Consider the following 20,195-nt stretch of genomic DNA (forward strand, 5'->3'; position numbering starts at 1 on the left):
AATTTGTAAGATCAGTTCAAAGTTCCATAGTCTATTTATCTTGCGGTCAATAATGAGGTTAATGGCATTTTGGACAATTCGCTTCTATCCTTTATTGTTAATTCAGGTCACAACCTGGCAGTATGAAAAGCACTTTTCCACAAATTACAGTGGAACACCAAAACATAATTAGAACAGATAATGTTTTGCGTAATTGAGTTCTTTAATCAGCAAAAAAACCCACATTAAACTTCACTCTCGCTCTGTAGCTAACAGGATGAAAACACTGACCTAGAAATGGTAGTGATTACAGACGGCCACTTCACACAACCTTACACCTCCTTTACTTTAAAATGTTAAAAAAAATAAAATAAAAACCTCACTATTGATCATTTACTATTGATTTCAACCCCAGGAATTTATCAGTTTATAATAACTGTTCTGGAAATCTTGTTCTGGAATTGAACTTTCAGTTACAGTCCCCTCCAAAAATATTGGAGCAGCAAAGGCCAATATTTTTGGCTTTGCTATACACTGAAGACATCTGGGTATGCGCTCAACAAATGAATTAGACAAAGGATCAGAATTTCAGCTGTCATTCCCTAACATGTAGATCTAGATGTGTTAAACAACTTAAAACATAGAACCTTTGGTGACAAACCAACCAAATTTATGTGAGCAAAAGTACTTGAACAGAGATTCTTAACATGACTTAACATAAATAGCACTTAATATATGGTTGCACATCCCTAGCCTGCAAAAACCGCCTTACGTCAGCAATCCAGTGAATTCTTATTTTGTGATGCTTTTCCAGGTTTTGTACCACAGCTTCTGTCAGTTGTTTGTTTTGTGGGTTTCTCCTTTCACTCTCTTCTTCAGGAGGTGAAATACAAGCTTAACTGTGTTAAGTCTTGGCCAGTCTGAAACCTTCCATTTTTCCCCAGTGAAGCCATTTGTTGTGTTTTGGGTCATTGTCTTGCTGGATGTTGAAGTTTCTGTCTATGTGGTATCTTAGTGGATAAGGTGTTGGACTACTGATCAGAAGGTTGTGAGTTCGAATCCCAGGCCCACCAAGCTGGGCCCCTGAGCAAGCCCCTTAACACTCAACTGCTCAGTTGTGTAAAAAAATGAGCTAAATTATAATTTACTCTAGATAAGGGCATCTGCCAAACAGAGTTACATCATCAATACAAACTAGTGTAGTCTGTTCCAGAAGCAGCCGCCCAAGCCTTAACATTACCACTGCTGTGCTTAACACTGATTGTATCATTCCTTGGCCATTATATTTCTGCTCTCAAAGTCTTCAATAAATGGTGGCGTGTGACACCTTCACCCTGCCCTGTGAAGGATGTTGGTGATGTCACTGTATGTTGTTTCTAGGTTTTTCTTTACAGCTCTCACAATGTTTCTGTCATCAGCTGCTGTTGTTTTCATTGGCAGACCAGTTCTATGTGTGGTGTTGGTACACCAGTGCTTTTTTCCTTTTCAGGCTATGCCCAGTGTTTGTGCAATGGCTCTGATGTCAATTTTTCCTCTTTTCTTAGCTTCAAAATGGCTTGTATTTCTTCATAGACAGATCTCTGGTCTTCCTAAATACACTATTCACAGGTGAAAACCAGGGCTTAAACCAAGAGGAGACATTTAGAACTATTAAATGTTTTAACAATGAATCTAACTGAGCACACCTAGGCACGAAAAAAGAATCGTCAATCAAATGTTCAAAATGTATGGGTTTTAAACAAAAAGTGCCAAGTTATTTTACATATCTTGATGTAAATATCAGCAAACTAAAACTGCAATTCTGATCTATTGTCTCATTCATTTTGATCTTAAATATCTCTAGGGTCTAACAAAAAAAAAAGAAGAAAAAGACTAGGCCTTGCCGTTCCAATAGTTTCAGAAGGGACTGTATGTTTTCAGGCTAATTAGCAAGCCTTGTATTTTTGCAATGGATCCCTCGAGCAGTTTGTGACCTTTCAACAAAACAATAAACCCAAAACTGATGATCCAAGACACAGAAAAACCAAAACAAGTTAACCTTCATTGTAGTATTTCATCTACATGAAGTAGCCAATTGAAACAAGATCAAAAAGATTATAATTGTTCTGGCCTTTAGTTTATAATCTCTATAGGGTCTAAAGAAGGCAGTGTATTAATCGCAAGCAGATGACTGAAAGGGCTATGAAGACATTCCCCTTAGCAGACAAAAGAGTATTTCTAATCTCATCTATATAAATTAAACCTAGGAATATCATGGCCATTGAAATATTCTGTATTTTAAATACATGGGCCTTAATGTGGGGACATAAGGTCTATGTTGGAGTAAAACTACTTCTGGCGTAAAACTATTCATTTTATGCAGAGTTTCTTTTCTCTATTAAAAAAAACGAATACAAATTTCCATAAATACGCCTATGTCTATTTGAAGCCATGAAAATAACCAGCGGGAAAAGGCTGTATAAAAGGAGCAAGCACATCATAAGTACCAATAAATGTCAAAACTACAATCATTTAACAATCCACAAACTACTGCTATAGTTGTAATATTTTTTTCTAATATGTGGACTATGATACCCCCCTTCCCCCACTCCTTGCTTGATCTATTTAACACAAAAGATAATAAAATTCTGACCTAGATTTCCTCAGTGGCATATTTCTAGGCCAAAGACAAGTGTCTCTCAAACCTCTTAGGGCTAGAACCATTAGTAACTCTCATTCAGCTGCAGGATCAGTACCGTAATCTGTTTCTCTGGGCATGCATAGCATCCTGACCTGCAACATCTTGTCATGTCAAAAATGCAAACCTTTCCTGACTAAAACCTTAAACTAATCTGAGTAAATCTAGAAATCTCAAACTGGAACAGACTGAATGTAGCTTTGTTGGATTTATCTTTCTTCAGCTGCCCATTAAACACACAGAAACCACTCCGGTGTGTTATTAAGGCTTTTGTCCTAATCTTGACAGAAAAGCAAATATACATACCCTACAGTTTCATTAGTTCCCATAAGTACTTCATAGTCATAAAAAAAGACGCAATAGTCTACAAATGCTATTAATTAGCATAAATAGGGATGGAATCACGTTCTCTCTTGAATTCCTCTGCTGAAAGTCATTGACATGTTTGCTGAACTAGTTTATTCACTGGGTTTGCAATGAAGCTCAAGAATCCAGAGAAGGCATGGTAGGAATGAGGACTGATTGTAAGTGTCTGACACTAGATGTCACTACAGATTTAAAGCAGCAGAATGAAACATTCCTTTTGTGGAAGCAGAAGTCAGGCCACCACATCCCTTAGCCAATCAGATGTGAGAAAGTGTCAAAACTTCTGTTGACAAAATTAAAAGTTAAAGACGCTAATACATTATACAGACAAAAAAACAATCCCAATGGCTAATATTAGTTTTAGTCGAATATAGTATGGCACACATGAACTGATGACAATCGAACAAAGTTTTTGTTTTGTAGTCATTTTTCTGAATTAAACAGAAAGCCAAGTTTTAAGGTCAGGGGCTAAACCAGAGGAGCGCAGGGGAACAACACTTACACACCTTTGGTTTATGTAAAGCTTTAGCGAAAACCTCTAACCAGCCACATGCAGTTATTTAAATAAAGCCCTTAGGACAGAAACTGTTACGTTAAACAACTGTTTTCACATTTCCCTTCCCATATAATGACATATTTTGAATAGTACTGTTCCCACAGCCTTTATTCTGCCTGAACGCAAAAAAGCCTTTCCCACCAGTACATCCTAATTTAACCCCTCAGTTAAAACCCATTCACAGAGGCTGTATTAATTATAACAAACCTGCAGGATATGAACAAAAAATGCGACCACTGTGATTGTAATGCTTTCACAAATATTAACATATAAAATTGTAGGGAAAAAAAAAAGAAGGGTTTATTGCCATCTTCTTCTTTCATCACTGTATCACAACAACACTACACAGATTTATCTGGAGCCTCTGAGACAGTCAACCTCTAAAAGTCCAAAGAAAAGTGGCTCATGTGTTGTGATAACAATTAACAGTATGTACAGACTAAAACAAATGGGGGGGGGTTGTATGTTATGTGGAAATAATCAACAATGCTGAAACCAATTTAATGTTGATTATTTTCCAATAAGGGCGTATCCCAAAGTGTCACTTATATTATAACAACTATAAACAGTTGTTCCCTCAGCCACCTAATTGTTTTTTTTTCTTCAAAGTTAAGACAACAAAGCAGCTTGGAAAGTCACCAATACATCACAAAGAGTTACTCTGAAGACTTTCTTGTTTCAGAAAACAACTTTACTCTCCGACTGTTATAAAGCACTGACACTGGACACTCCTTCCATTTCCCCACAGAAAGCTTCAGCATGTCATCAGCTACATGCTCAGTTCATGAAGAGAGACTACCACACCCTGTGCCACTGTATACCCTGTCACTATAGAAACAACAACATATTAAAATGAGCCCACTGGATATAAACCTTGCAGTTGTTACAGGTTGATCTATTGTTACAGCAGATCAATGAAAACATTCTAACCAATCAGACTTGTGAATTCAGCATCAGCGTGGCATAAACCGGATATACTGTGCAACCCTTGTTTAAAACGCAACAGGTTTAAGGGGAAGGGCGTGGAGTTAAAAGTGTGCTCTCTCTTTCCTATAACTAAGTGAGTGAGTGAGTGAGTGAGTGGATTAGTGTTGGCTCATTCTTTCAGATTTCTCCATGGCAGAGACAGAGAGCTGTGTCTCCACCGCACCCACCTCCCAGCATGAATGAACACGTTGTTTGGAGACAGCAGCTCTGTATTCTGCTCACTGAACATAGCTCCACTATTACACTTCCCAATACGCCCCACTCATGCTTATGCCTAAAGTTGTAACATTATGTGATTAACATAGTTAGCTAAACTACTTGTCCATTCTGCCATCGCATCGGCATGAGCATGAGCAGTTTTTATCACATCTCCACCCAAAGCAGTGCAGCTGTGTCAAAATAAAAGGGCTGCTTAATGTGTAAATGGCATTTGCAGTGAAAGCTAGCTCCTGTAGCTAGGCTAACTGCATTAGGAGAGCTCACTCTGCCCCGCATCCTCACTGCTTACCTTCTTTTCGGTACCGCGGTCACTTTAGCAGCGTTAGATCTGGGCGTCTCGGCTTTACACTCTTGTGCAGATAACGCCGTGTGCTCATTTCCCTCGCTTTTCTGCAAATGGCCGGCTATAATTCTCAGTCTTTGCCTTGCACTTCTTTGGCGCTCGGAGATGTCGGTGTTTGACGCCATGCTGCTTCCGTATTTGCGAGCCGGAAAGCGGCGCTCTGTCAGAGGTCAGCCCGCTCCTAGACGGGTACGACGGGGAAGTGGAATCCCAATCACGTGACTACCCCCTATACAAGTGCACTACATAGGCGGTGAAATAACAACAGTTCCTCTAAAATGAGTGCACTACATATCGCCCAGGAGCCGTTTGGTTATGCAGCCACTGTGATAGCGAGCCCACCTCTTTTAGCATACATATGAGTAAATTTTCTTTTAATGTCATCATTTATTATCACCATTTTTAACCGATAGAAAGTACAGTGTGGCCTTCTTTTGGAGGAATACATTGTTTTTACAAAGGCGAGATAACTTAAAAATAACAATAACAGGAATAGATAACAGACAACAAGAAAATACATATATATTGGAGGTAAGTGTGTTGTGATCATGTCACTTTGTAGATTAAGCATAATATGAGAATCTTATTGTTGGGTGTTGAGTCATTTAGTTATTAGGAAAATACTTTCCAGCCAACGCCAGAGGATGTACCTCACTTTAACTTTATTTTAACATTCAAATGTAGGCCTAGTTTCTGGCTTTTTTTGTTTTGTTTATTTCTTTTCTAAATGACACTAAGTTCTGTCTTCAGTAGTTTACATTGGCACCATTCTTTATATGCACTGGGAAGAGTTTGGTTTCATTCATAGGTTGTGATTGCATGTTGGATGCCTGGATTTCCTTGCAGGCGGACATCAGTGTAGGGAGCTCAATATTCACATTCCTCTGCTGTACAGTCTCTATTTTGTATGGGTTGTGGAGAAACATGACCTTGATGTTTGCTACTTGTATCTGAAAACACTGAAAATACATGCAAATTCCAGAAGGCCATAAAATGTCAGATCTCTCAGATCTTTTAGATAAATCAATAACAGAAGAGCCTATAGTCATCATTTATCGTTCATTTTCAGTTACCGCTTTATCATACTCTGTGTTTCAGAGGATCTGGTGCGTATCCCAGGAACACTGGGCGTGAGGCAGGATTAAACCCTGGGTGGGACAACAAACTGTGGCTAGCACCGCAGAAGAATCATAAATATTTTGAAACTAGGCATCATTTTTATATTTACACTTGCCATCAAATATTTGAACTAAATCTAAAGCAGGAGGCCTTTTGAGAAATCATTCAACTGCTCATTTGGTGTTTAATACAGCAAAAACTTTTAACTTTGCACAAGAATGACAGTAAATTCCCATATGTGCTGCAGACATGTGGTCTGTTGCTAAACACATATTTAAGCTTTTCCATATGATGTATACAGATTGTCCTGTTATGACCCAAACATTGAAAGGGGAAAATACTTGCAGAATGAGAAAAGTATTCAACGCTTAATTTTCTTCATAATAACAAAATTATTTGTTTAATTTGCTAATGAGAAAGGGAAATAATCACCATTCTGGCACAGATAACAAACGCGCTTAGTAAGTACAGGTGTCTAACAAGAATGGCCACTGTCTTCTGTATGTAGTACGATTTCTTTCAAATATTAGATTTCAGTTCAGCGGGGGTTTGCAGGAAGTGCCTTGCAGGTGTGGCGAGCCCCATCTACTCTTGTTACCTGGGCCCTTCTGAACACTCGTGCACCCATGACAGAAAGCCAGGCATGTGCAGGTCTGAGCAGAAGCTGCCGTGTTACACGGGAATGGTATCTGTTACTATCCCAGCCTCTCCGACCTTAAGCATTCTGATTTAACAGTCACCATCATTGTAGCCTGCCTCCTGTGGGTCTGGATGTATAACAACTCACCCCAAAGACTACACAGTGACTTTTATATGCTGCTAGACTACATAATGGTCCTTTGCTCACAGAGTAGTGAGTGTTATAAACTCTCCCACAGTCAGTGTCTATGTTTATGGGATGATCAAGAAAATTATTGAGTGTGAAATAAATACAAGGCTCCTCTCTGTGTGTTCCAGAAAAGGTTGTACTTTATTTTACCTCAATATTACAATGCATATGTTACAAATAATAAGAACTAAGTGAGACAACTTCATTTGTGTATGATCACTGAAGAAAAGACAGAGCCAAGCACCATCAGGGGGCTTGTGTGGTTGTTATTCCTCCCTTCCAGATGTAATATTTGTTTCCTCCAGGCAAGAGCATTAAACTCCCAAAACAAAGTTCTGTAATGCACTGACTGCAAACAATTAGAGCCAGAGTGTATCACAGAACTTTACTTGGAAAGCCACAGAAGAGCTCTTTAATCCTCTCCTCCTATAGGACTTCTCGTCTTCCCACTGTCAGAATCAGAGGGGTAAAAGCACATGTTACAATTCTCTAACTCATTCAAACGGTATGGAACATTTTTCTTCTTACCTAGTAATGATCACATGCTTATTCTACACCATTCTCATAATGAAACGAGCACCTTTAACAGAATGTACTTACCATGCTCTTAATAATCAATAAAATAACATCGCTTGAAAGTAAAATATGGCTGAGCAGAGGTTGAGAGAGCCCATGATGATAATAAGAGGCTTATAACGATAGTAAAGGGAATTTAAAAGATGATTTAAATGCCTACAGTTAAATGTTAGGTTCATTCCCCCTCTCACCCCCCTGCCCACACACACACACACACATCTACATATACAGTTGCACACTGGACACATATGGGTTCAGGTTTGCATAAATGCATCGTTTTTAATGTGCATGAAATAAGCAGCAATGGGAAATAAATCTGTGACACGACATGAAAATGGTTCAGGTTTACATTCAAGACTCAGCCTTACCTTGTTTCAAGGTTGTGAAGTGAACAGTCATAGTGGGGGATAGGTAAAACAGCTGACGTGTCTATTTGGAGCTGTGGATAAGCCCACTATGTGATGAAAATCAAATTACTGGTTAATCCTGGAATGGTTTGCAGTTCCAGCACAGTTAACGCTTAACTTTTCTAAATATAATGGGTAACTGTTCAAAACTAAATATTAAACCCTTAGAAATACAGTACAGAACTAATAACTAAAGACGTGCAGTTGACGAGAATGACATCTGCACGCAAGAAGTGAGGTCGTCCAGCCGAAATAAAGCACAGACTATGGTTTTCCAACAAAGCTGGTTAGTGACCATTATGGGTGCACCAGAAGAGAGAGTGCATGTCCCTCACTTTCAGCAGAAGAGAGAAAAATGTTGAACATACCTGCTGGAGTTCACAGCTGCAACTCAGCACTTTGTGCACGAGGTTAAATGCATAAAATGCAAAACAAAAAGGGAAAGCACCATTTTTAAATATGGCAACCAGTACTAAATCTCCGCCGCATAAGTTGTTAATCGTTGATAATTTATTTATTTATTTATTTTTTCGCCCGGACCGAGTGCTCGTTCAGGCGCCTCACCGCCGCCGTGTCTTTCCGCGTCGCGCACACAGCTGGAAGAATGTCGACGTGGAGCTGCCAATCGTGAGCGCGCAATCACGGACGCGCTTCAGACATAGAGGGAAAAGGGAAAAAAAAAGTTTCGCTTTTGGTGTAGTTTTCAGTCAGGCACTGGGCTAAGTGAGTAGACTAGAGGTAGAGTGTGAAGGTCTTCACGGATACGTGTCAGTGAACCTGATGAAATGATTAAAATAGCCCCATTGAGCTGCAGCAGTCTTTAGTCAGACAAAAAAAAGTGTTGTCACTGGGATGGTACCATATAGATCTTTTCTACCTGTAGTATGTATATTTTACATGGTAACGTGAATGTAGTGTACATTTAAAAATGATTAAGTACATAGCGACAGCTTAAAGACAGCAGTTGCTCCTTTAATTATACTTTTGGGTAATAATTTAAAGGTAAAAATACATACTAAATGTACAATAGATGGACATTTGAGGGTTGCACTGGAGAGCCCATGGGATCTGCCTCACACACAAATGACAAAAGCTTTAGATAACCTGTATAAAAATGATAATAAAACAAAAAAACAAGAAAAGTCAAATACAGTATGTGGCACTGAGGGCCCAATTAAATTTTGACAAGCCAGCAGGTGACCAGTAGAGGTCGCAAGCTGATAGACGGAGAGTTTCACCAGCACACAGGTTAGGACGTGATTTTCAAGGCCCTCGTGGCAAATATTTGCCATCAGCGCACCTTTCCATCTCATACAGGGCATTTACCTGGATCATGGCCCAATCCAGCAGATCTATGCATTTTAGTTTATAAATTGTCTTCCGCTGCTACAACAGGCCTGATTCAGCTCCTGATGAATGTGTTTGGCAGATAATCGTGATAAAAAGCTGTACAATGCAGAGAGCAAAGCTGGACTTGTTCTAGCACTTACATTACAGTGCTTCCTCTGATTCTATCCATCTTCCCTTTACTGGTCATTTCCTGTTATATAACACTATATTTTAAGGGCAACATAAGAGCAATCAAAAAATTTTGAAATAACCATGTCCGAAAATAAACTTCTTCAGTTTTTCATGGCACAGAGCTAGGTATTTGGAAGCATTTCCAAAGATCCCACAATAAAAAGATCGCCATCTTAATTTTAACCTTAATATCACATTTGCTGTTTAGCGATTGTGCAATTCAGATAATAGTTTCCATACGTCTCCACATAGGAAAAAGTCCCAGTAGGAAGTAGCCTGATTACTTGTGGTTGCATATGAAGGTAGAGAGGGGGCGGAATCCTCCTCATCCCGAGCAGCGATTCTGATTGGCTGATGGCAGTTCGGGGCTGGTCCATCAAATGCCTAGGGCTTCCCGTAAATTATCATAACTCCACAGACTGTATTTCCGTCATCATCGGCTGGCAGAGCGTCGGTGGTTAATTTAGACTGTTTTATTTGTATTTATTTCTTTTCTTTTTTCTTTAAGAAATACAAACCATTAAAACACACTGGGAGTTACTTCGTAAAGGGAGACAGTAAATTTCACCAAAATGATGGAGATTGAGCTGCCTAAAATGCACACGAGTCAACAGGTAAATATTTTCTTAATAATTATTCACGCCTGGACATCTGACTAAACTGATGATCTGCTTGTCCTGTTTATTAGTATGTCGAAATATTCAAACTTTCTTTCAGGAGGCCCGTGTACTTCCATGTCACTCTGATGGTAATGTGTGAAGTGTGTAATGTTGGGAACTTTTGGTTTATAGCTCGCGCTGAACATCACCGGCAGTCTGCTGTGGTTTAATATCGGTGTCTGCTCACTCGTGTCATCATCTTGTTTACATAAATAGCCTCTAGCACTGGCGCCGATGATTTACATTGACATTTTTAATGACCAGCCTTACTATAAAAGCAGGATCGGTTTTTTAGTCGCTATAAGGGGGGCGTTTCCTGTGTTGTTTCCGATAGTGCGCTTCTCTGCGCTCTTCAAGAAAATTCTGCCAAGTCATGGAAGCCGGGCCGTGCAGCCAAACCGAGTCCGGGTATCAAAAAGGACAGCCTCCATAAGTCAGCTATAACCATCTTTTATGTCACATTAAACTAAGATATCAGAGGAAATCGGTTGTTATTCCGCTTCATCTTATCGGACGCCCCTTCACTCAGCCCCATCGCGTGCGAGCTCGCGCTATCAGCAGGTTAGCCCTTTGCTCTACACTCTGTGTGTCCGCGTTGCACAATCAGAGGCGGCGCTATTTTTCATACTGGCCTTGTCTTTCTAAACCATTTAGTGCTGACGTTCAGGTGTTATACAACACGCATTTATACAAGATCATTTTTCAACAACCTGAACACAATATAAAAAGCACAAACGAAATAGTGGACAGTATATAGACACCTTGGTGGGCGTGGCCTAAATGGGAAACAGGTGACATTATCTTAGTAATAATCTCTATGACATGGATTCGCTTGTCTGTTAAAAGAGATCGGATTGCATTCCACCATATTATTTGAATAATGCTAATAATGCAAGGTTTGGTGATTAGGAAACTTGACCTCTCAGTCACTGGTCTAGCTTTTCTGAGATACAATAGATGTGTTTAATAAACAGGCTCACAACAGGTTTTGCAAGCAGATTTTTCCCCTAGACAAGCCACTTTTAGACAGTAAAACAACGGAACTCTTTCAATTCCCTTATTTTAGAAGAAGAGGAAGTGATATTATGTTCATGAGCTCGGGTTACTTGCGCATTCTCCCCGTGTTTGTGTGTGGGTTTTTCCCACCTCTCAAAACATGCCAGAACTATTAGCTACATTAAGTTGATCATAGAATTAGTGATTGAGTGTGTTAATGTGTGTGTGTGTGTGTGTGCGCGCGTTTGTGTGTGCATCGGGCCCCATTCTGGACTCGCATCCCATCCACATTGAGGAATAAATGTACCTTTGCTTGTTGGTGGGGTTGTACGACCATGGGTAGATCTTTTGTACCTTCAGTAAATGTCTGTTAACTGAAATGTGAATGTAGTATACATTTAAACTAATTTAAGGTACATAATTGGACCTTAACCACTACTAGTGCACCTTCTTAGATAAAAGACAACATTACATAAGATGTACCCTTAATGATAACACCCTTGTGACAAGGAAGAGGACAGTTTGGTACCTTTATTTCAGGTTTAGCCCACTGTACGCTCTGGATACAATGTGCCATGACCAGGATAAACCAGTAACTCTAAGGAAATAAATAAATAACAGAATAAGGAAGTGATATTTAAGTGTTTCTTTACCTGGAAACCGGCTTCGTTCTACAAAACAACTTCCTTTTTTTCAGTATTAGAATGAACATGAATGTCAAACATGGCAATAAACAACTTACGCCAGCGCTGGAGTGCAGCACAGTGAGGTGATTTTCATTGTCTGTGCTTTCATACACTTCCAAAACCTGGTAATTAACTGGTGAGTTTAATCAGATGTTTTTGAGCATAGAAATCCTCAAACTATGATGAATTTGGGGGACGAAAAATTATACCCTTGCATTATACACATGCAAGATAAACAAACCGAACATAATTCTATAGTTAGAATAAACCTGTAGTAGATAGACAGATACGCAAGTGACTGGTTTAAATCATTCAATCATTACATAGCTAGATAAACCACTTGTAGCTATATATAGTATAGTAGTTATTAATAGTAGCTACGTAGAATGTGGAATAAAAGACATTTCATGAAAACCTCTACTACAGTACAGTACATTTAGTACATTTTAAAGTATTTTCAATTTAAAGTTTAATTTTGCTATATTTCAACAATGGAGAAATGTGTGCTTCAGAAGAACGACATGGAACAAATTTGTCATCTCACATGCTTCCATAGGAACTAGACAACAAATAGTAGGTTAGCGACATTAATACAGGTTATAGGTTTCAGAGCTGGGGTAGTCAGCACTGCATACACACTGTTGTTTTAATAATTATTTTCTGAGTGCATTTGGTATATATTTTGTAGATCACCAGATATGTACACTGAAGTTCTGACCTGTGCGAATGACTTCTAGGTCATATTCTCCTGAAGGCATGCAGATCTAGTGTGGCCAGGATTCTAGCCATCTAGTGAATAACGATGTTACAGCAAACGTTTTTTTTTAGATAATTTGCAATTTTAGCTTATTATTAAACATGAATTACAATACAATTCTGTGTCTTGTGGAAGCAAAGATATCTGTTGGCTATCAGCTGGACCTTTGCACATGCTCTTAATAGGTAAACGTCTCAACAGTAACATGCATAGACCTTTGCTAACACATGTCTTACAAAGGAACAAGTTGGTGAGAAGGCAAACATCTCATTAGCATAGCAGAGCTGGCATTAACTTGTAAAGGTAGCTTAGTTTCAGCAATTATCTCTGGGCTTGAAAGAAAAAAAAAGAATTGAATGGAAAATTGGCTGTTGAAAAGAGGTACATTTCAGGTACATACAAAAGAGGACATTTAACCACCTTTACCTTATATTTTTGATATGGCATCCTCACAACCCTGTTCACCTAAAGCATTGCCATGTCATTTACCTTTGACACCATGTAATGAAAGTTATGAAAGTATGAAACACTCCCACAGAAACACTCCCAACTGAAAATCCATCCAAGTCAAACAAACTAATACTTCCATCCATTGTGTCAGAAAGAAGAGAGAGATTTGTATGTGTGTAAGAGGTCAATTCATGCATCCTCTTAGAGTTATCAGTTAAGTTCTGGTTTAGATATTTCATCCTCCCTTCGCCTTTCTACAGGTATAATCTGGGCCTGGAAATTGTGTCTGCCCTGAGCAGATTAATGATATATAGAAGTCTCACAGCGTTGGCGTTATTGCCAGTTAATGTCTGCTGTAAAAGGTGCTGGGATGGCTTTAATATAATCCAGAAGTCATTGAGTTCAGAGCTGACGTAGACACGCATGCACACACACACTCATTCACATATGTTTGGCTCATTTGTTTTCCACATCTATTTATTTTATTGTGTTAAGTTGGTGGGGACCAAATATCTCCACAACAATTGTTCATCTGACAGTTTTGTAAGCAAAATAAAAAAAAACATGTCCATAAACACACACACACACATACATACAAACACACAAAAAAGAGTTTTAATTCAACACATACTACACAAATTGTTTGCAGCAGTACACATTATATACTATACATGCCCTGTAGTTTTTTTTTTTACACTTCCATCTTTTAACATGTGAAAGTGCAGCTGTTTCCATATAATTGTGCCACCACTTCTGCTTAGTATAGTCCCTGTTATTTTTTCTTTTTTTTTCTGAGGCCTTGTGATCAACATTCAGAAAATGAAGGAAGTAAATTTTTTACATCCTTAACAGAAAGCAGAGTCACATGCTACTGACCTATCATTCTCTGACCTACACAGAGTTTACACAATAGTCTAGTGATTACGCTGTTTCCTTTCTGTAAATAAATGGACTGAAAAGATGGTGGGAGGAGAAATAGAAGGCCTAACTGTTTATCTCACACATTCTTGACTTTAGGGCTCTTAAGAGCTGTGTGACTTCATCCATTATATGTGGAAAGGAAGTGTTTTTTTTTAAAGACTTGTCTCTCATCAACTATCTTTTACTCATTCATGCACGACACTTTATAACATTTGAAAATAGGACGTATGTTTTTTTATGGCTTTATGTCTTTGGTTAATTATTATGTCTTCCTTGAGGTTCTATCCAGTCTGTGAGACTTAACTAACATTAGATATGTGGCTTGAGTGCAAGTATATTGTATATGTGTACATTAAATACCTCTCTGCTTAGATGCTAATAGAAATCCATTTTAGCCTACAGCCTTTTAAAGCTTTAAGGTTTAATTCCCTGGTATGTGCTGGTGGGTTAGGTTTGTTTTTTTTTCCACCCTGGGCAGGTCCTTGGCATGTTTTAGCCAGAGAGAGACATGATGATTATTTACTCTGATATATCAAGGCTACCTCAACAAGCTCGGATAAGAAGGACACGCCAGATCCAGAAGCGGCCTTCTCTCTTTGCCCTCTTAACAGTCTGGTCATGTACATGACAATTACATGACCTACAGTTTAACTTAATCCCCCGCTTGCTCAGCGTACAGATACAGCTCATGCATGAGTTAAACACGTTAAGGAAGATCGTGCCAGCATGTTTTACAGGTTTTTCGTAAAGCATCAGCAGTAAATACATTCTCCCTCAGCTGAATATGCTGTGTATATAGTAATCTTGTGCTGGCAAGAATAACCCGGGTTTCTTAAATGTTGTGCCGAAACAAAATACAACTAATTCGTAATTTTTTTTTTTGTTGTTAGTAGACTAAGTTTTAGAGTTTAACAAAATATGGGTGCGTTGCTGTAATTTGAGAAAAGAGGAGACAAGCATCTATTATTCATGCCTGTGTCCTCTACATTGATAACAGAGTTGTGAGCCAGGCTTGGCTGAGCTACGTGCTCACTGCTGCATAGAAAAAAAGGAGTACAAATCCCCAGAGAACCACAGGGCGTGGTGGAAAGGTGCTGAATGGTGCTGTTTCTCCCCCCCTTTTTCTCTGTAGGATATGGATCTGATTGATATCCTGTGGAGGCAGGATATAGACCTGGGAGCAGGCAGAGAGGTGTTTGACTTGAGCTACAGGCAGAAGGAGGTGCAGCTGCAGCGGCAGAAGGAGCTGGAGGAGGAGAAGAGACAGCAGATAGTGAGAGAGCAAGAGAAAGCGCTTCTTGCCCAGCTACAGCTCGACGAGGAGACAGGAGAGTTCGTGCCTCGGCCCACGCCTACCAACAACGCTCTGACGCAGGCTAACACTGCGCCTGTTGAGATCACACAGGTACACACACACACACACAAACTCACGCACACACACAAACTCAAATAACCTTCTGATGCAATCTAACAAAGCCATGGTTTCATCACAGGTAGACACACACAAAGTGAGGGTTGGGTTAGATTACGATAACATATCCATATGGCGATAATTTATGACTATATATTTGTCTGAGATATCAGTGGCAGTGATTTTATAACACCTGCTGAAAAATGTTACACACAGGAATAAGTACTGATTGCTATAAATGACATTTTACCAAATGAAAATGTTTTAAATATAGGCAGGTTTATCTAATATTTCTTCTTATAAAAGTACAGTAACCCAAATCTATAATTATTAAGCCTTATTTCTAAACCTTTTTTTCTCATAACTAAAAAAAAAGCAAAATTATACAGATATAATATTTTATTTAGAATTGTGATATTTTTAAATATTTTATTTATTTTAATCGTATAATAAGATGTTAAATTTTTTTTATTTAAATTCATAGAAACCTGAACTACTGTACAAAGCAAAGTTACACAGCAAAGGTCAGCTTTTCTGTGAATTTAAATATACTTTTATTATATCTCCACACTCCTACACAAAACACATGCAGTGTCTGTTCATTTCACACAGATATTCATACACACACACACACACACACACGCAGAATCACCCCATGATTCGGTTCTAGGAAAACCCCACCCTGCTGTTAACCCAGTCGGGTGCAGCTGCCTGGTTGCTGGGTTACTGCTTCCATAGTGTAATTACGGGAACTCAGGTGGTTCAGGTTTCAGAGTAGATGGCTTACAGCTTCAGAGAAACACCTCCCTATAACTGCTCTCCTACTGTAATATTTATTTAGGTCTGTGTTAATACTACAGTGTTTCACTGCTGAATTATTGATTGGAAATGGAGCAGAGACGAGGGTGTGAGATATCAGCAGTTGGAGTGATGTCTTTCTTACTCTGGGTGTGAAATCAGTCTGATATGGATGCCCCCGGCTTTGTGCCTACAGAATGTGGCGTTCACGGAAGAGGATGGAGACGCCATGTCATTTGACGAGTGCATGCAGCTGCTGGCAGAGACGTTTCCTCTAGTGGAGCCAGCAGAGGTAAGTTTCTATTTGCCTCACTTTCTCACCAATAAAATCATGCTTAAGGCATTCTAAGTCACTTTATATTTATATGCCAGAATAAATGTTAATGTGTCATGAACATGTCTGACCGTATGACCATTTTTCTTTACAGCCTGCTCCTCCTTGTCTGGGTCCCTCCATTCCTCCCTGCACAGACAACACTCATCTCATGATGCCTGGAGAAATGCCTATGCTTACCCAGAATCCCTTGATGCCAGGGCCTATGGACCAGACCTGGATGGATCTGCAAGTATGGCTCAAAACACACACTCACTTTTTTTTATGGACAATTGGTTTATGGAGACTGAGGAATAAGTCATATTTAGACATTGTTAGTTTTTCAGCGTGATGACTGTGTTAAGATATTTGAACATTCTATATGATAGTGAATTTTCTTGAAAATCTTCTAACAAGCTCCCATAGTATACAGTTCTGGATATGCTGTTTTTTTGTTTTTGAGTAAAGTAGCAGTTTTGTAGCCAACGCATTAAATCCTTTTCTAGATATGCTTAACTTAACGTGACATTTAGTGGTCTAAAAACATTTCCAGTGCACAGTGGAGCATCAGGTTTTCTATCCAAATAGCACTAGTAAACAGAACATGGACAAAACACTAATCTGGACAGAAATTAAATTACAGAGTATCACCTCCGTACAAATCCTCAGATCCCTCGTGAAACCTTTGTTGTCTAAATAGGGCTAAAGACACAAGTGGTAGCAGTCGGGTTACAACACTAGGAGTTCAGCTTACTGTTCGGCTACATGTTGATATGTGAGAGAGACATAGGTCCATTACTGAGCACATCTCTGTATGATCTACTTTCCACCACATGTAGAGTAGAGTGGCCTGAACCTGTCTGTCACCATAGTAAGCAACCACATGACCCCACCTTTATAGTCATTCTGTTTACTATCTGCTGTGGGAATACTTGCTTCACTTGTTTTTGGTTTGCTTCCTATTTTCAGAAGAACTGTTTTTTTTAGGAACATCAGAAATATTGTTGGTGTTACATGCCAAGACCCACATAGACTTAGCTTCCTAACTAACAGTACACCTTTGTTCTCACACACAAAACATTAAGGATGGCTTATATAATTAACACTGTGTTCGCTTATTTTATTTTTTAGCACTGCCTGAACATCCAGGAGATCCTGGATATGTCCGGATATGTAAACACAACCCAGCCTGCCAATGTCCAGGAGTCCAACTACAGCCAGTATCTGCCTAAACTAAGTGATGTCACCACTGGCACTACCGATATGTGCCCTCCCAAGTTCATGAACACGTACGATGGGGCTTTCAGCAACGTTAATCAGATGAACCTGAAAACACCAGACATGAACGAAAGCTTTGGACCAGATGAATTCTGCGACATGTTCTACCCTGATTTGGAGCCTAAAGTGAACAATGCATCTCTTCCTTGTGAAGAAGGAAACACAGATGGACAGCTGGATGAGCTCCCAAATGCTCCTTTGCTCAAACCCATGGACCTCCACAGCCTGTCTCCTGGAAACTTCAGCACAGAAAAAAACGAAGATATGGCTGAATTCCCAGATTCAGATTCCGGTTTGTCTCTTGATGCCAGTCCGAATATGAGCTCTCCCGGAAAGTCCCTGCACGGTGATGGCTGTGTCGGATTCAGTGACTCCGACATGGACGAGCTGGAGAGTGGCTCTGGGGGTATGGAATCTGATTATTCCGATATGTTTCCCCTGCTGTTCCAGAGTGACAGCCCTCAGCAGTCACTTTCAGAGAATTCTGGCATAAATCTGGCACAGGAAGACAATGTAAAACAACCAAAGACAGATCAGGCAGAGGCAAGTGGATACTCCAAGCCACCCTTCACTAAAGACAAGCAGAAAAAGCGCTCAGAGGCGAGGCTCACTCGTGACGAAGAGAGAGCAAGATCCTTGAAGATCCCATTCGCTGTGGACCTGATCATCAACCTGCCAGTGGATGACTTTAACAGTTTGATGGCCAAGCATCAGTTGAACGAGGCACAGCTTGCACTAGTGCGTGACATTCGCCGGCGTGGCAAGAATAAGGTGGCAGCCCAGAACTGCCGCAAACGCAAGATGGAGAACATCATGGGCCTGGAGTACCAGCTGGACTCGCTCAAGGAGGAGAAGGAGCGTCTGCTGAAGGAAAAGAGCAAAAACAGCAGCAGTCTAAGGGAGATGAAAAAGCAGCTTAGCTCACTGTATCTGGAGGTGTTCAGCATGCTAAAGGATGAGCAGGGAAAGCCCTATTCCCCCAACGACTACTCACTTCAGCAGACGTCAGACGGCAGTGTCTTCCTTGTCCCACGCGTTAAAAAGACTCTTGTGAAGAGCAACTAGCACTTTTTCTGCTTCTTCTCTTTCCTGGTACTACATAATTCTGTAGCTAAGTACTATGCAAAAGAAGAAAAAAAAAACAAAAAAAAAAACCAACAAACTTTATAGGCATTTTTGCTTAATCTTTAGCAGTAAAGATGGCAGAACTATTATATAGTTTTTGCTTATTCTACTTTCTTAATATTCTTAATATCTCCTATATTTTGTACTTCTTTATATTTTATCTGAGAATGTTTTATCTTAATGGTTTGTAAATACATTTATACTTTATTTGCTTTTGGAATACCAAACAACATACTGTATTGTACTGTTTTAGAATGCTACTAATTGTGTTGCGATCACTGGCACTCAAAAAAAAAAAAAAAAGTCTGTTTTTATATATTAATTTAAAATTCTATTGCAATGTTATCTCTTGACTTAGTGCTTTATATAAAAATAAATAAATAAAACATTCACTTAGTCTGACTTGGAACTTTGTGACTTTTTGTGTGTTACTAATAGTGGCTATCTGATAAACCCAAAGCAATGTACAATGTGACAGTTTTATCTAAAGAACAAATAGTGTGTTGCGTGCGTGAAAAATGCCAACCAGACACACAAGTTCAAACCTGGGAGCCTAAAGCACACCTTATCTGACAGGCCTCTATTGTTTGACTGTTCCTTGTGTGAAACCAACAATATGGTTCCTCTCAGCCCTGCTGGACAAACAGAGCTGTGCACATTGTAGTGTTTGCATCACCAGGCTCTTTCACCTACAACCATTATCTTTGAAAATCAAGTCCAACCCACAGCAGCCCTTCAGAAGCCATTAGCCAAACTGAACAAACAGGAGCGGCTGCTTCAAGGACGTGCTCTGGACATCACTGCTGTCAATAAAAATAGAATAGCAGGTTTCTGCTTGACTGATCCAGTTTAGCTAATGTACTTTTGCTTATGATAAATTACACCTTGAGTTACACAACTGTGACAGCATTATAAAAGACTTCATTATTTAATTATAAGTCTTTCATAGCAACGTTGCCATGAACTCGATGTGGGATTAAAGTATACTTAAGCAAAAAGAATACAAATTACACAATTTTCCATGTCAGCTGTGTGTTTCTTTAGTTCTTTACAGGAACTGAGGATTAGGTACCTTAAAAAAAATATAACCGGACGTCTCTCATAGAAACGATAACTATAAAACACACACTGTATGCCTTCGAATATTAAGTCACACACATACGCAGCCACACATCCGGTTATTTATTTATTTTAAATGAACAAAACTTTAAAACGTATCTGA

General features: G+C 39.3%; 2 protein-coding genes and 1 long non-coding RNA gene across 5 annotated transcripts in view; 1 reads left to right on the forward strand and 2 right to left on the reverse strand.

The window, feature by feature from the left end:
• Positions 1-5,313, reverse strand: part of agps (alkylglycerone phosphate synthase) — a 39,149-nt gene extending 33,836 nt beyond the window's left edge. Inside the window, exon 1 of the mRNA XM_058392116.1 lies at positions 5,074-5,313. Coding sequence (XP_058248099.1) covers positions 5,074-5,252 — 179 coding nt within the window. The 5' untranslated portion in view covers positions 5,253-5,313. The remainder of the gene's footprint in view (positions 1-5,073) is intronic.
• Positions 5,314-5,533: 220 nt separating this feature from the next.
• On the forward strand, positions 5,534-19,365 carry nfe2l2a (nfe2 like bZIP transcription factor 2a). 2 transcript variants are annotated; one of them, XM_058392118.1, is made up of 5 exons: positions 5,534-5,658; positions 15,181-15,453; positions 16,454-16,549; positions 16,686-16,823; positions 17,702-19,365. In XM_058392118.1, exons 2-5 carry the CDS (start codon positions 15,184-15,186, stop codon positions 18,911-18,913), a joined length of 1,716 nt encoding a protein of 571 aa, XP_058248101.1. In that variant the 5' UTR covers positions 5,534-5,658; positions 15,181-15,183; the 3' UTR covers positions 18,914-19,365. The 2 variants fall into 2 exon arrangements, with proteins under 2 accessions (XP_058248101.1, XP_058248100.1); XM_058392117.1 differs by lacking the exon at positions 5,534-5,658 and adding an exon at positions 9,976-10,193.
• Positions 7,194-8,898, reverse strand: LOC131354457 (uncharacterized). Of its 2 annotated transcripts, XR_009204756.1 has the most exons (3): positions 8,427-8,878; positions 8,020-8,105; positions 7,194-7,524 (listed from the first exon to the last, which is right to left on the reverse strand). It is a non-coding gene; the product is annotated as an uncharacterized LOC131354457 (long non-coding RNA). The 2 variants fall into 2 exon arrangements; XR_009204755.1 differs by having other exon boundaries at positions 7,194-8,105; positions 8,427-8,898.
• Positions 19,366-20,195: the final 830 nt, after the last annotated feature.

The sequence above is a fragment of the Hemibagrus wyckioides genome, linkage group LG06 (genome assembly GCF_019097595.1).
Source record: "Hemibagrus wyckioides isolate EC202008001 linkage group LG06, SWU_Hwy_1.0, whole genome shotgun sequence".
Classification (NCBI taxonomy): domain Eukaryota; kingdom Metazoa; phylum Chordata; class Actinopteri; order Siluriformes; family Bagridae; genus Hemibagrus; species Hemibagrus wyckioides.